This window comes from Pagrus major, chromosome 23 (assembly GCF_040436345.1).
Source record: "Pagrus major chromosome 23, Pma_NU_1.0".
Classification (NCBI taxonomy): domain Eukaryota; kingdom Metazoa; phylum Chordata; class Actinopteri; order Spariformes; family Sparidae; genus Pagrus; species Pagrus major.
This window is the reverse complement of record NC_133237.1, coordinates 8,153,597-8,169,689: the sequence shown is the minus strand read 5'-3', so window position 1 is coordinate 8,169,689 and position 16,093 is coordinate 8,153,597. Positions and strand designations below refer to the sequence as shown.

Below are 16,093 nucleotides of genomic sequence, written 5' to 3'. Positions count from 1 at the left end.
GAATGTAAACACAAAGTCACCTTTCTTCTCATTTAATGCGCCACTTTCACATTATGTTAAATGATTCTGACTGTGCCCATAGTCGTCCCACTAATTCGTATAATTCTTTTAATGGAAAGATGCACTTGCCTCTACTTGTTTTGAACTTTACATCACTTCCTGGCCCTTTTTTCCAAGCCAAATCCATTGTTAGTACTGACAAGGAACTGGTGGCACTCTTGATCAAATAATATGAGTCACCTGTCCCATTTATTCAGCAGTCAGTTAATTACAGTCATTCCGTTGGTCCGTTCAACCAAACGCTATAAACAGATTAAAAGAAAATTAACTGAGGATGAAACTGTGTGTCATCCTGCTGTCAGGTTTCCCTTGACAATGCTGGTGACTAACCTGCTCTCCTCCAGGGCACAAAGTCCTACAGCATAGTAAAGGTAGTAAGTTATAGTTTGCCCTTTATTGCAGTGAAGCACCTGGAAAGTGACTCAGTGTTGATGACTCACATTGTCTTTGTCATATATCTGTGACAAGCCCTCATGACCAAACACCTAATTTAAGGAAGCAGTCCTGTGAGAGCTGAACGAGGATAATTTGTTTATTTTTTTATTTTTTTATTTTTTACCTCTGAGAATATTTTGCAACAGTATTTTGCCATAATGTTGTGCGTACAGGCTTTATATTTATGTGTGGACAATCATTGGTTGAAAGCGCCATCTAGTGCTTAAAGGCTGAACCATACAGATACTATCACTGGGTCTCTTTCTGTAAAAATGTTCCTGCCCAGTTGATAGTGCTGTTCGAGGAAATCCGCTGTGATTGTTGATAAGTGGGACTTTTTCTTTTCTCCCCGGGTCCCGATTGGCTAGTTGTGGTTGACCGAGGGTGGAGGATCTGTGAGTGCGCCAGGGAGGACCTGTGCGCTCCGAGGCTCTCCAGTCAGGTGGCGCCCACACACTCACTGCTCACTCAGTTTCACTCCTGACTGTGGAGCTCAATGGGATGTAGAGGACTTGATTACCCTACGCTTTACTTGGGCTCATCTTCAAAACAGATTCAAGACATGAGCGGTAAGCCAGCATTTAAGATTTCAACAGAAATGAAATGATTAACAGACTTATCACAGTCAGTCAACATATGGCTGTGCGCTTTTTTTTTTTTTTTTTTAAATCAGTGATAAGGTTCTCAGATCCGGTTTGTGTGGAATACATGAAATAGACTGCTTTGTCTGAGGAAAAGTGTAAAACTTCGCTTTTAATTAATTTAAAACAATAATCTACCACATTATATCTAATTCTCAGACATGTGTACGTAGATCTGTAATGCTATGTCCACTGTGGAGCATGTGTCCACTGGATTTATATATTTTTTCTATGTAGTGACAGTCTTTAAATTATGATATTATGTGTGGCTGAATTAAGTTTCGTTGGACCTGAACTAATGATTCAAGTTGCCTTCAGATTTTTTTTTCATCAGTTCTGAGTTGGTTTGACAACTTTGACAACAAGCTTTTTTCAAAACAGTCAACACAAGAATCTGTATTCCTGGCAACAACTTACAGTATATTTTCAGTTCAGTCAAATACAAATTTACATCTCATATTTATTATAACTTGACAGAAACCTTTCAGACTTTCACATAAAATGTAAACATTGCCTTTTATATATATATTTAAAGAAAGAAAGAAAGAAAGAAATGGTTGTATACCTGTATCTCCTAAAACAATCTTCTTGTTGGAATATATTATCTTATCAATAGATAACACATATAGTTTTGTTTCATTAGTGTTTGTTTTTAATGGTTTTCCCTGAGTGGAAAGCAGATCTTCCTTTTGCAACTATTTTTCACAGTCTTCACCGAACCTTAGTTTTAACTGGGTGCTATTGATCACTTTCTAAGAAAAGGTGACAGTAGATACAGGGTAGTATTCCAATTTGGCGTGAGTGTTTTCCACTAACTTGAGTGTAAGGAGGAGGAGTCAAGTGGTAATCACACGAGAACTGTGTCTCAATAGACTGTTTATGGGTAATGACAGAGATTCCAGAGCATGCAGACCTGCCTCAACCTGCCCGTTAGCTAAAATAGGTCAGATCAGCTGCACAGAGCAGCAGACACTTCACTCTCATTATGAGTAAATAACTTGGATGGAATGAGTGAGACATCAAGGGTTTATGTTGATAACTTAATTTTCGTGATTGCTTAATATGTAGGTTGTTTCTAGGAGGTTCATTTTAAAGGATTAAAAGTGTGTAAAGTTTAACACAAGTTAGCTTAGAATGAGAGTAATTACATTTGTTCATTTGATCAGCAGCGCATATTGCATTGTATATCAAAGATGACAAATGAAAGATGAGACTGAAACTGGCGGTCTGGACCTCTCTGTGATTCTTACGGACTCACTACATTGGTTGAACCAACAGAGATGAGACATGGGATTTTGCCTGTAGACCAACACAGCTTTAGGGGGCTTGTGTTTTTATAGTGCACCTTGTTTAAGCAATTTCTCACTGGATTTGGACAACTGGTTAAAGCTTTACAATCATCCATTTTGTTAGTATTTCTATCAAATGTAGATAATTCAAATAAATTACGGTTAAATTATGCAAGTAGTTGGGTTTTTAACAAATTCTTGCAGCTTTACTCACTTTCTCTCATTGTCTCCTCCACAGTGTGAAGTGAATGGGACTGAGAAAGCTTTTGTCTGCAGTCCCCTGGTGTGTTTTTAGGTGTGCAATATGAGTCACGCCAGTATTTTCATTCCTTCACTCTGAGACACCGACCCACAAAGTGTCCTCCCCACCATAGTTTATGACCCTCATAACAGCAGACCCATTGCTCTACAGGAATTAAACAGTGTATAAAACCGCTGCTGCTGTTAAATTAACACAGTGTATGAAATATAAGTTCTTGTTCATTCATGCAAACATTTATTGGCTTTCACCTAATCAAGGTGTCCTCTTACGTGAGATTTATCACCATATCTGCTGTCTATGAGACAAATGACTTCAAGCTATATGTTCATCCATCAGACTTATCATTGGATGATTTCCAGTCCCCTCATCTCTCGTTCCTTATCTGAGTGGCAGATAACCCAGCAATCCTTTATGAATCTTTAAGAATGACTTCAATTATATAGCCTTTCAGTGCTGGACAGAGAGGATTTTAATTAAAGGAGACCTATTGTGTTTTCCTTTTCTTCAGTATTTTATGTATGTTCTGCATGTAAAAGATCTTGAAAGTTAAAAAGGTCAAAGTTCTCACCAACAGAAGCTCCTCTCTCCCACAGAATACAGTGGTGCTGAAACACCTCTTCGGTAGTCCTTTAATTCTGTGACTTTATGACATCACAGTACGTCACACATATGCATAAATTATGCCTAGCGGCTACTTTGGCATGGGAGAATTGATTTGGCACAGCTGCTCTGTTAGTGGTGCTGGGTCAGGCATGGGTGAGCTCACCAATCAGAGGAGACTGTGTATTTGGGAGGGGGGATGGGGGGACTTAAAGAGACAGAGTGTTTCAGACAGAGGGGGAATACAGTGCTGCCACACTGGACAGTATGAGAAAACCGATGTGTATTTGAGCACTAAAGCATGCAAACCTAGGGTTAACTAGTAGTAACCTGAAATAAAGTTTATGAACCTGAAAAATGAGCATTATATGTTTCATTCAAGGCTGAAGTGTCATGAAGAGTAATTTTAAAATATTATATTGAGGTGCTTCATACTGTCTGTTTGCTTCAGATGTCTCATCTTCTCCTTATCAGACTGTGATTGTTTAGAAACCATACTGGTGACATAATGTAATGACCCATTTTAGATGCTTAGGAGTTGCAGAGACACAGATAAGCGTTGTCAGACAATAACAAACTCCAATGGAATTCTCCATGGGAAAAACTATTTTGTCTAGGACTGGACATAAGGTATGTCTGTAATCTGGCCTTCAGGCTTGAAGTGTGATGGTGAACGAGAAACTAGCAAAATATCAAAACATTCATGGAATCAATATTGTAAGATTTTAAAAAAGTCTGTCTTCTTGTCTCTGTCAATGCACAATTCTTTTATACAATACTCAAACTTGAGTTTGTGTGTAAACTTTTGACCTCTTGCAGGTGTCACAGATTGGGCAGAGGAGGGGGACCAAGCTCAGGAGGAGGTGCGATCTTCTCCCCCGTGGTCAGAGGAGCGCTATGAGGAGCTTTGGGATCGCGTGGAGGGGGTACGGCACAAGCTCACACGCATCCTTAACCCGGCCAAACTCACCCCGTATCTGCGCCAGTGCAAGGTCATCGATGAACAGGATGAAGACGAGGTGCTCAACTCCACACAGTACCCACTGCGCATCAGCAAGGCCGGTGAGAGGCAGAACATTTCATTTGCAAACTTCAGCAGATCAAAATAGTAACACCAGCCATCAAACTACATCCCATCACAGTTGATGTTAGCATTATCTTCAAGGTCGATTGTGAAAAAACGTCCATAAATCTGCTTAGAAATTACTTTTAAAAATGACATTTCTATGAACTTCAGAACTTGACTGAAAATTATCATGTTTTTAAGTGTCCTAAGTATCAACGTAATCCAGTGACGGCTGTCTTGAGGAACTGCTAATAGCAAATTCTGCATACTTTTAACGGTGCCAAATATCGTGGGGAAAAGAACAGGGCGACAAGATGCAATATGGTCTTTACTCTTTTCTAAGGTAAACTGCTACAGATGGCTGCTTGGAATATAAGAAACCAATCTACAATTGTACAAGTTGTTTTGAAATTGGGTTGCAGTAATGTACGGATGACCTGGATGACATATGGAAAGTCCAGTACATGCTGTGCATTCTTTTATAAAATCCTCCTAAAAGGAAACATTATGTGTGAATGACTGTGCAGCAGGTCAAAGAGGAACAGGTGGGTGAAGATAAATGTTGCAGTGTGAGAAACAGGCAGGAACTAAGGAGAGAGTAAGATGAAAGACAACGCCAAGTAAAGGGGAGTGTTAGGCAGACAGACGGGAATGAGGAGTGAAAGAAGATAAAGATGAAGGGGAGATGTCGCAAGTAAAGACGGGATGAAGACAAGCACCTGATATCACTGTTGTTTCTTTGCCAGTGAGTAAGCTCATCCTAGAGCCAGCCATTCATCATAGTCATGTTTGAAATACCTATGTAACTACAGGGGTAAATGACACTGACAACAAAGAGGTAGCATTTTTATGGTTAGACTGTTTCAGCTGTGATAGTTTGCAGTTCCAAAATGCTGACATGAGCTTGCGTCAGTTTATTGCTTTTTTTCCCAACACTGGCTGCATTTCTAGTGTGGCTATAGCTATTGCCACTGTTGAAGACAGTGCTACTGCGATAATGATTCATTTGGCATTGTTACAGTTTTGTAGACTTTGTTTTTGTTCCCTTTTGTTGACCAGGACGTTTGCTGGACATTCTGCATGGTCAGGGCCAGCGAGGTCTTCAGGCTTTCATGGAATCACTGGAGTTTTACCACCCAGAGCAGTACACACAGCTGACTGGAAAACAGCCCACACAGCGATGCTCCCTCATACTAGGTAATCAAGGATTTCTCTGCATGCTAAGGATAGCAGAGGTGTGGACTCACCACATGTCACAGAGTTGAGTTAGACCTTTAAGATCCTACGATTGACTTTAGGCTCGTACTTATATTTCTGTTGTGAATAAGGCCTACTAATAGCCCTTGTTCAAACTGTTGGCCCACTTCAAGGAAGTTGTACTTTTGAAGAAATAACCTTTTTCCTCTTTCGAATTATTTCTTTTTGTAATCAAATACTGTAAGTGAAGAGAGGAGGATTGAGAGAAAAGAGAAACATCTGTCTGTGGTATGAATATTTTCATGCATACCCCTTGAATAAAAAGACATCTGTATCTGACATGTTTGCAAACGGTCTCTGTCAAGACTGTTGAGTGTGTCTTACTGTGTTAGTGGTTTCATTTTTTAGACACTACATTGAAGTGGATCACTAAGATGCAAAGTTTAGTACTGCAGATTGTAGTCTTGAGACCTAAATCTGACTTTTAAAAAAAATTACTTTGCACCGCTTGTGTTCACTGGACATCTACATAGGAGGCTGTGTAAAGGCTTCTTTACTGACACACTGCAAACACACTAAGAGCTAAGACATTCAATCTGTGAAAAGAACTCACTGTGGTTTGTATTTGAATGTTTCATGGCCCGCAAGCAGACCTGAGATAAAGGCACTTAAAAAGCTGTTAACAACTGACTTTTAGAGCCAGAACGTCAAGTGTGCAATGTAATCTAGTAGTTAAGTACTCTCTGCAGAGCTGAGCACACAATTCTTTGTTATTATGATGCTCAAGAGTATCTACAGCCTTTTATTATATTAAAATGGAAGGCTTTTGAACATTTGGCGCTAATGGTCTCTAAAAAGAAGATCAAGAGATGTAGAGTCAGTGTTGGAACTCGAGAAAAAACTATTATTTTTCTAGTAATTTTAACCCTTACAGCACCTCTGCTTTGACAAAGTAGACACACAATGTTCCAGGGTACCCAGATATTTAAGTGCATGCTTGCCACTTGCACAAAGTTCTTGCCAACTTTTACAAAGAAGTGCTAGAAAGCATCCTGACTGGAAACATTACAAGTTGGCATGGTTTGTGCACGGCTGTCTGACAAGCGATACACAAGTATCTGCTGCCGTACCACCAGACTACAGAGCAGCTTCTTTCTTCAAGCTGTGAGACTCCTCAATTCATCATCAGCACTCGACCATTAAAAACATTTTTTCTGTGTCACATAAAGGGACTACAACTTGTATTTCCTTGTGCAAATTTGGTGCAGAATGACAAATAACTGAAACTTGAACCTTGAACATTAAAACAAGCCTCTCTGACTCTTTGAATTTACCCCCTCCTTACATTAACCACTAGTCGCTATGACCTGTCTTTACTCCCCAGATGAAGAGGGTCCGGAAGGTTTGACCCAGTTTCTGCTTCTGGAGGTGCGTAAACTGAGGGAGCAGCTTCGAAACAGCCGTATGTGTGAACGACGTATGTCTCAGCGCTGCCGGATGGCGGAGGAGGAACGCAGCCGCGCTGAACGTAAAGCTCAGGAGTTACGTCATGACAGGCTGCAGCTGGAGAGGTTTGTCTACCTATTGCAGTGAGCTTGGATTGTTCCTCTAAGTTTTCTTTTCTGTTGTTGAGCTGTGAAAAGAAAGAATGTCTCAGAGAATGATATTCACTAAACTTATGGGTAAGCAATGGAGTTATGGAAGAAACTTTTTCTTTTGTCATCAGCTTCATTAGGGGGAAAGTTGATCTTCAACATCCAGTTGTAAAATCTTCTAACAAAGTATTAACAAGTCTTCTAGTCTGTTTTACAATCTTATATTTTTACAAAACTTATTCATTGAGAACATTTATGATTATGATCTTAAGGCTGCGTCAGGACTGGGAGTCGGCCAGTCGAGAGCTGGGCAAACTAAAGGACAGGCACCTGGAGCAGGCTGTGAAGTACTCCAGGGCCCTGGAGGAACAAGGCAAGACCTCCAACCGTGAGAGAGAGCTACTGACGCAGGTAGGTCGGTTGGTAACATAAGTAAAACCAGAAAGTGTACACTGAAAATTCCATAATGATTTTATATTAATTTTAAACATGATTAACCTTGAAAGTGTAATGAGAATGTATGTATCTTGTACCACAACCAGCATTATAAACTCATTAAACTTGCAGATATTGATGTGTAACACAACAGTCTTTACTGAGGAACTGAAGCAATCGGGAGCCTCTCAATGTTAAAAATGAAGTGAGAGGATGAGTCATGTCCCTTCAACCACCACATTCCTCAGCTGATCCTGACTCTAAAAGTAGCTGTATACTTGCTTTGGAAATAGTGGATTTCCCCCAGCTTTATCCCCCTGTCCCCTGATGCTCTCTTAAAGGTGTTGTTTTAGGTTCTCCATGAAATTTCTATCTCACAGAGGAAGGGTTTGTTTGTCATGTCGCATGTAGAGATAGGGAGAACTATCTTCATACATTTTGGAAGGTTGAGGGTAAAAAAAAAATGTTTTGTTTGACAGAATGATAAAGAAGTAAACATAACTGCTCATGGCAGGTGAGACAGCTTCAGCTGGCATGCAGATGCAACACAAGAGCTAAAGTGAGCTGTTCAAACAACTGTGTGGATGTTATCAGCACACTTGTATTTAGTTTGTGTGCTGTCACAACATGTCAACCATACCGCTGAGGTGCAAACAACTTGGCTGCAGATACCTTGAGGTATTTGTGGTGATTTTTTTTCCTTAAAAATGGTAATAACAAGATACATTATTTCTACTATGGTCATGTAACCTTATGTGCAATGTGCCTTCTAATTCTAATGTAGTAGGTCTTGTAATTGTTTATAATGAACATTTATCCTTTAATTACCCCCAACTCCTTATTTCCTGGAACAAAAGTTTAGAAAGAAGATATGTGTTTGTACCTCATATCTTACATTATAGTCCTCCACTGACACATTATCTGTAAGATACAGTACAAAAAGCATGTATATCTTTTATTCTACAAAATTACATTTTTATCATTAATGAGTAGATGAATGACCCATTAGCCATGTCATTGCATTTTAAACATGTTTTCAGCAGCATAAGCAATGCCTGGTGGGAAAGTGTAAAAGCCCACCTTCCATGTCTTTATAGCTGCTTTGCTTGTTCTCCATGCAGGTAGAGGAGCTAAGGTCCAGGCTAACAGAGGCAGAGAAACTTGATACTCCAGGGAATATTACGCCGGTGAAAAGAAACAGTTTGCTTTCCAATGGAGTGAATGGTTCTCCACCTGCTTTACCAGAAAAGCCGCTGCATCGTACTGATGTTGAGAAAGCTGAGAAGAAAGAAACTCAGATGAGGGACTCAGTTCCTGCCACTGGAATCATAGTATGTTTATAAATCTACAATGTTTATCCTCTGAAAGCACCTTTATCACTTGCGCTTTTTCGTCATAGTTTGACCCTCAAGCCAAAGATTTGTTGGCCTTTTTCTAGTGATGTCTCACTAAAGGTGCAGTCTTTTATGTCCTTAAAATGTTCTCTCTGTTGTTTACCCGAGGCTCTGATGGACATCCTGCAGCAGGACCGCAGGGAGTCTGCAGAGCAGAGGCAGGAGCTCTGCGACATCATTACTAGACTACAGGGGGAGCTGCAGAGCACTGAGGAGCACAGGGACAAGGTGAACAGTTATCAAAAATGATTTTTAAGATTAGATGTCATATACAGTGTTTTATTTCTGTTCTGCCTTTGAATAGAGGTTGTAATGGTAAACTATGTTTGTAGTTGGAGTCGCAGTGCGAGCAGCTACAGCTGAAGGTGAGAACTCTCCAGCTGGACTGGGAGACTGAGCAGAAGAGGAGTGTGTCCTATTTCAACCAGATCATGGAACTGGAAAAGGAGAGAGACCAGGTCAGTGTGAGTGGAGGGTCTGGATCGAGCCTGGAATTATGGCTTACATTTGTTACCCTGCCCACCTTAAAGAGACAGGAGCTTATATGTTCGAACAGAGGGCGAATAGAGGTGCTGCAGCAAAGGACAATACGAGAAAAATAAAATAAAAAAAGTGTTTTTGGAACATTAAAACATGCAAACATTTCATAGTAGAGACCCAAAAGATAAGTACCTGAAAACGAGCATGATATGGGACCTATAACACTTTCTACATCATGCAAACTTGTTTTCTCTTCTTTTCATCTTTTTACCAGGCTCTGCATAGTCGAGACAGCCTGCAGTTGGAGTACACTGACTGTCTGCTAGATAAGAACCGTCTGCGTAAACGCATTGCGGAGCTTCAGGCCAACCTGGAGCAGCAGCAGAGGGAGCTGGAGAGAGAGAGGGAGAGGAGCCGGGAGCAGATGGAGCAGAGCAGCCCCTGTCTGCACTGTGTGAGTTAGCACGGACAGTACAGTGAGTTTGGAGTGCAGGACTGTCTTTTCAATGCAACCACAGAAAGTTTTATACACGTATTATTCCCTGTGTCTGCCCAGTCCCACCTGTCCCTGTGCAGCGAGGACCAGTGCTACGACCCCTGCTGTTCCCTCGGGCTGGACCTGAGACCCCAAGCCAATAGCTCTCGTCTGCTGCTGCGAAAGGTCAGGGCTGGAATTTACAATTCACAGTAACAGTGGAATCACCATAGCCATATCCATGATTTGAATCATAATCAGTGGTCCTCATTTGTAGGATTGTGGTGCTACAATCTTAGGATTTGTAGCTGCTGTTTATGTAGTGTAACCTCTTCTTTATCTACTGTAAGGGATCATTTCCACGGGACACAACTGTTCTGGAGGCTGCAACAGCATGTTTACTTCTATTGTTATAATAACACTATGCAAAGAATGCAACTTTTGGACTGCAGTCAATATCTTTAGTCACAAGACCAGATCTGATCCCATTATTGTCTAGAAGTATGAGAAATTGTAGTAGATTCTGATGCAACTCTAAGCGTGTTTGTACCTGCACAATACCTCTCACTAACTGTTAGGTCATACTAATCATTTCTCGTCTTATCTGTGCCACAGGCGTCCTCTAGAGGCCAAGCCAATGAAAACTCTGAGAGTATGTTGTATGCACTGACACCTGGAAGATGATTCTCAAGTTTTGAACAAGAAAATACTTGCACTTAAGTACTTTATTTATTTAATATAGATATACTTTTTTTATTCAAATAATCTTTCTGCTCCTTCACAGATTTGTATTGTAACTCAGAGGAGAATCTCCTTTCATCAGTGAGTATCACAGCTCTGCTCATTAACAAAGCATAGGAACAGAAGGAAAAATAGAGAATGCGTGAAAGAATGAGTGTGTTTTTATTTACCTCTGTTCTAGGACAATGAAAAGGAAATAAATCGGCTCTCCACATTCCCCTTTCCTCCATGCATGAACTCCATCAACCGAAGATTCAACACAGAGTGAGTTTATCAGCCCCACATAACTAATTATCTCACCTTTATTTAATTCGATTAACATCCCTTTTTTCTGCTCTGAAAAGGTTTGATTTGGAGTCCTGGGGCAGTGATGAGAATGATAACATTACAGGTATATTTGATTTTGTCGTGTTTTGCATGAACAACTGTCTTCTTTCTCGACAAAATGAGGCCTTTGAGTCCTCATTGACTTTGACCAGTTATCAATGATGCAGGGCAAATAAAGTAAATTAACTTCTAAATGGTTATCTGTGATTCTCTAATTATTTCATGTGGCATTAAAGAACAATAAAACAAACTACAAAAGGCATTTAGTCCCATTCAGGTTTTGCTTTCTTTCTAAGGCTCTCTGGTGTTTTTAGGTGAGCAGAGTGAACCTTCTTCGTGGGATTCCTGTAACTCCCTACACTCTCATCTCTTCCCCCCTGACCTGGTCAATCTGCCTGCAGTCTCTTCAAATCAACCCAATCCCAATGTTCCCAGGTACAAACTCACTGTTTTGAGGCTTATCAATGAAAGCCACTAAAAATATTGTAAGCATTCACATATGTGAAGGCTTTTTGTTTAAGGTGACCTATTATTCTTTGTCATCTTGTTCCTTTCCTTCAGTGTTATAAACAGGTTCTTGAGCATGTAAAAGATCTTGAAAGCTAAAAAGGTCAAAGTCCGCACCAGCAGAAGTTCCTCTTTCCCACAGAAACACTGCTCCTGAAACGCCTCGTCAATAGTCTCACTTTTAATTCCATGACTTAATGACGTCTCACTATGTCACAGGGTCACAATTTGAGTAATTTAGAGGCTAGTTTGGCACATAAGAATTGATTTAACACGGCTGCTCTGTTGTTTTTAGCGGTGCAGGGTCAGATATGTGTGAGCTGATCAATCAGAGGAGAGAGGGGATTCAGGAGGGGGGACTTAAAGAGACAGCAGCTAAAGCAGAGGGTTTCAGACAGAGGGGGAATACAATGCTGCAGCAATGGACAGTGTGTGAAAACTAATGTGTTTTGAGCACTAAAGCATGTAAACCTATTCTTGTAATAACCCAAAATAAAATTCTGAACCTAAAATAAAGCATAATATGTCACCTTTAATAACCAATAATGCCACTTACACACCTTCATGGATGATAATGATGATGATGATGCAAATTTGACAAGGCTATGGTGTGAACATTGGCCCATGGACCTTATATGACAAAAATGTATGATCTTAAGATGTTGTGGAAGCCTTTAAACCCAACCAAAAATTTATTTCAAGCTGATGTAGTCTTATAATAACATCTCATTAAATGTTAATGATAGGGTCCAACAGTTTTTTAATAGATTTAATACTACAATTGCAAATATTTACATGACATACATGATGCGACTGTATGGTAAAAGAAATTCATTGAGCACAGAACAAGTTTTGGTTATAGAAAGTGAACAGACTCTTGGAGTTGTACTACTCTTTGCCAGATCTTTCCCTGATGTCCATGTCACATCATCCTTATCTGTTGCTGCCCATTCTTGCCATCTCTTAGGATACCCCCCCGCTCCCCTTCTTCAAGCCCCCCCACCTCACCAAAGCACCGAAAAGCCAGTCTAGCTGACGATATCACGGTAGTCGGAGGAAACGCAACAGGGATCTTCGTCAGCCATGTGAGAGCTGATTCCCCAGCTGAACAATGTGGACTGAAGGAGGGCAGTCAGCTGCTGGAGGTGTGTGTCAGTATGGTGAAAAGATCATGTGTGAGGCTTGTGATGTGTGAATACATGCTTCATAAAGAGAATGTGTGCTTCAGCTAATGCTTATATATGGACTTTTGGACAAATGCGCATTGCAGTTCTGCCTGCAAATGTGTGAATTGTGTAACTTTTTTAAATTTGTACCTTGAAATTTAGCAAGATCATTGATTGCAAAAAGCATAAATGAAATAAAATGTAAGAAAGGGAAACAAAGATGAACATAAGAACAAAAGGTTGGAACATAACACGTTGTTTTTTTCTTCATGTGTTCCAGCTGGAGCGAGTTTTGTTTGGTGGGGGCAGTGTGCTGCTGAGCCAGTGCACCGCTGAGGTAGCCCACTTTTCTCTGCAGTGGTGGACTGAGCCCTCAACACTCAAACACCAGAGCAACCCAGAGGGTGAGGAAAAGAAATATATACAAAACAGAAATACTGTATTATTGAAACCTCTTCCCTTGACGCACATAAAGATATGTTCATTCATGCCTCAGAAGGACTGAGAGACTAAGCCGTCCCCTCTTCTGTTTCCTGTCCTCAGCATACTCCAAGCTGTGCTCCCAGCTCTCAGCACCTACTTTTATGGGTGCTGACTCCTTCTATGTGCGTGTCAATCTCAACATGGAGCCTCACGGTGACCCTCCGTCTCTGGGTGTGTCCTGTGACGACATTATTCATGTCACAGACACAAGGTACAATGGCAAATACGACTGGCACTGTTCTCTGGTGGACCCACACACAGCCAAGTCCCTGCAGGCAGGAACCATGCCCAACTACAACAGGTAAGACAATTAGAACATTTTACTGCCATATTATTTTGGACCATATTCTAATTCAGGCCAATGAGGATTTTCTTACAGTAGCTCTGAAAGACCAATGTCAGCCTGGTTTTGATCATAGTATGTAGTATGTTAAATCAAGCCCTTAGCATTTAATTTTTCACAATGAGGAGTGCATATAAAACTGAATTGTACCATTTTCCATCTCAGGGCTCAACAGTTGTTACTTGTAAGGTTACGGAAAATGGCCCTGCAGCAAAAAGACTTCAAGAAGAAGGTGATTGACTGCTCATGTTGAAATGGAATGAACAGCAGGCTCAATTTCAGTCACTGTGCAAAACCAAACTATTCCACAACTGGTAACCAAGATTAACACAACCTATTTTTCTCCACCTTCCTGAAGTTCTTGAAGAAACCATCTGGACGTGTACGATTGGTCAAGGCAGTGGACCCCGGTTGCCGCGGCATCGGTTCCACACAGCAAGTCCTTTACACACTCAGCAAACGTAAGATCCAGGAATGGTGTTCCCAGAATGCAACATTAAATCTGAGTGATAAAGCTGTTCTTTTTTTTTTTTTAAAGTGTATGTGCACATTTACACAAAGACTGTATACCTTCATGTGTGCCTGTCCCCTCAGGTCATGAGGAGCACTTGATCCCATACAGTGTGGTGCAGCCAGTGCAGGTTAAGACTAAGCGGCCGGTCATCTTCTCTCCCTCTCTTCTCTCCCGTGGACTCATAGAGAGGCTGCTACAACCTGCAGAGTCCGGTCTGAAATTCAACACCTGCCCACCAGGTATTTGCACAGCAAACACACTTAATTACACACATGATGCCCCAAAACACCAGTAAACAAATGTGCTTCTTCATTCGGTCCTCATATGATACACTACAGTCTCCTTCTTCTTCTGTTTCCTGTGGTTTGCAGAGCCTATCCAGGCATCAGAGAGACGTGACAAGAGAGTGTTTTTGTTGGATTCCTGCAGTCCAGAGCAGGCTCTGGGCATACGGCTGCAATCAATACAGGATGTCATCAGCCAGGTAATGAAAAAAAAAAGCATTTTTTTTGTTGTTTTTTTCCCCAAAAAAGATAATCTTATTGTTTGTCCAACTGCAAGGCATTCTGCTCAGTGATTGTAATTATCTCAAGGTGGGGCGTGAAATCAGTGACCATCCACCGCTATTACCTGTTTTTTGGAAATAAAGCACACTAATGGTAATAATGATGAATGTACATTGGCACAAATTACATAAATTTCCCTTTGTCTCTATCTCAGGACAAGCACTGTCTGCTGGAGCTAGGCCTGCCCAGTGTTGAGGGCTTATTAAGACAGGGGATTTACCCTATCGTCATCTATATCCGCCCTAAGAACAAAAAGCACAAGACGCTCAGGTATGTGCACATCCGTTTTCATAAATGAGCATTTTACTTCATGTGTAGAAAATGTCATATTACATAAATGCAAAAAGTCTTGTCTAAATTTTCTTCCTCTAACTTGTGCATATGAACCTCTAACACTTATAATAGGAAGTTTTTTCCACGGTGTGGAGAAGACAGCATAATGGAGGAGGTGTGCCAGGCCGAGGAGCTGCAGCTGGAGACACTTCCCCTCCTCTACTACACCCTGGAGCCCAGCGCCTGGAGCTGCACTGAGGACCTGTTGGCAGGCATACGCAATGCCATCCACAGCCAGCAGAGGGCAGTTGCATGGGTCGAACTGGACAGGCTTCAGTAGAGGAGAGATGTTCAGCAGAATGTGGATATTCTCTGTCTGTGAATAAAGAATCTGCCCACAGGCACCACACACAGCCACATTTGATCATCATTTTATTCTAATATAGTGGACCAAGATCAACTTTGGACCTTCTTGGATTTTCAAAGAAGGCCAGATTTGGCCCATTGTACAAGCATGCAAACGGGTACTTTATAATTCATATCTATAAAGCCAAGCTGGACTGGCAGAAAAATTTTAACTAAAACAGATTTGAACCACACAAGGAAAGGTATATATGAAAATACCTACCAATACTTAGCTGTTTTTATCAAAAGGAATTGTGTCATGTTACTTTTTACCATTCAGAGACCTCAATGCACTTTTATTATATAACTCTACTTTCAAACTTATGGTCAAGGGATAACACGAGGACATCCATTTTTAAGGAATTTGGGTCATTTGTCATTTACCAATGTTGTAAGTGGAAGGTTAAGCTGTGAGGACACAAGGAGGGAAGAAAGGTTGACGTGTAGATGGTTGTTGTATGTTGTTAGCAGGGATGTAATGGAGGGCACAAATCTGCTTATCCACATTTTGTGTTTGCAATGAAGACTGGCTGACATTACTAAACATTTTAAACTGAGGATATTTTGGGCCATACACGACTGAAAGTTGTCAAGTGCTGCATTTTTATTTACACTGCATTGTACAACAGAAGCTGTAGTTAACCATGATCTTTTTTTTGCTGTCACATTTTTATTTTGTTTTGTAACTGGTTTAAAAAAAATAAACTAATGCAAAATAATTGTTTTTACTTCACTTGTGTGCTCAAATACACAACAGACTTGTTCTATTTTTAGTTTTATTTTAACTGAAAAATAACAACAATGTACATCCAGACATCAGTGCAGTAGCTACATTAAAT

At 40.6% G+C, this 16,093-nt stretch overlaps 1 protein-coding gene across 1 annotated transcript; it reads left to right on the top strand.

The window, feature by feature from the left end:
* Positions 1-929: 929 nt before the first annotated feature.
* On the top strand, positions 930-15,260 carry LOC141019168 (caspase recruitment domain-containing protein 10). Its single transcript, XM_073494010.1, has 24 exons — positions 930-1,064; positions 4,107-4,349; positions 5,413-5,550; positions 6,935-7,121; positions 7,418-7,556; positions 8,702-8,911; positions 9,083-9,202; positions 9,307-9,432; positions 9,729-9,908; positions 10,011-10,115; positions 10,545-10,581; positions 10,714-10,751; positions 10,852-10,934; positions 11,015-11,061; positions 11,312-11,432; positions 12,472-12,649; positions 12,951-13,074; positions 13,214-13,454; positions 13,662-13,728; positions 13,855-13,957; positions 14,091-14,249; positions 14,382-14,494; positions 14,731-14,846; positions 14,982-15,260. The coding sequence occupies exons 1-24, from the start codon at positions 992-994 to the stop codon at positions 15,187-15,189; spliced, it is 3,156 nt and encodes a 1,051-aa protein (XP_073350111.1). The 5' UTR covers positions 930-991; the 3' UTR covers positions 15,190-15,260.
* Positions 15,261-16,093: the final 833 nt, after the last annotated feature.

Excerpts from the sequence above, each read along its gene's own strand:
- LOC141019168 (XM_073494010.1), top strand. The coding sequence starts at position 992 with ATGGGATGTAGAGGACTTGATTACCCTACGCTTTACTTGGGCTCATCT. Across the intron at positions 9,909-10,010 it reads GCAGCCCCTGTCTGCACTGT|TCCCACCTGTCCCTGTGCAG; the intron begins GTGAGTTAGCAC and ends GTGTCTGCCCAG. Across the intron at positions 14,250-14,381 it reads ATTCAACACCTGCCCACCAG|AGCCTATCCAGGCATCAGAG; the intron begins GTATTTGCACAG and ends TGTGGTTTGCAG.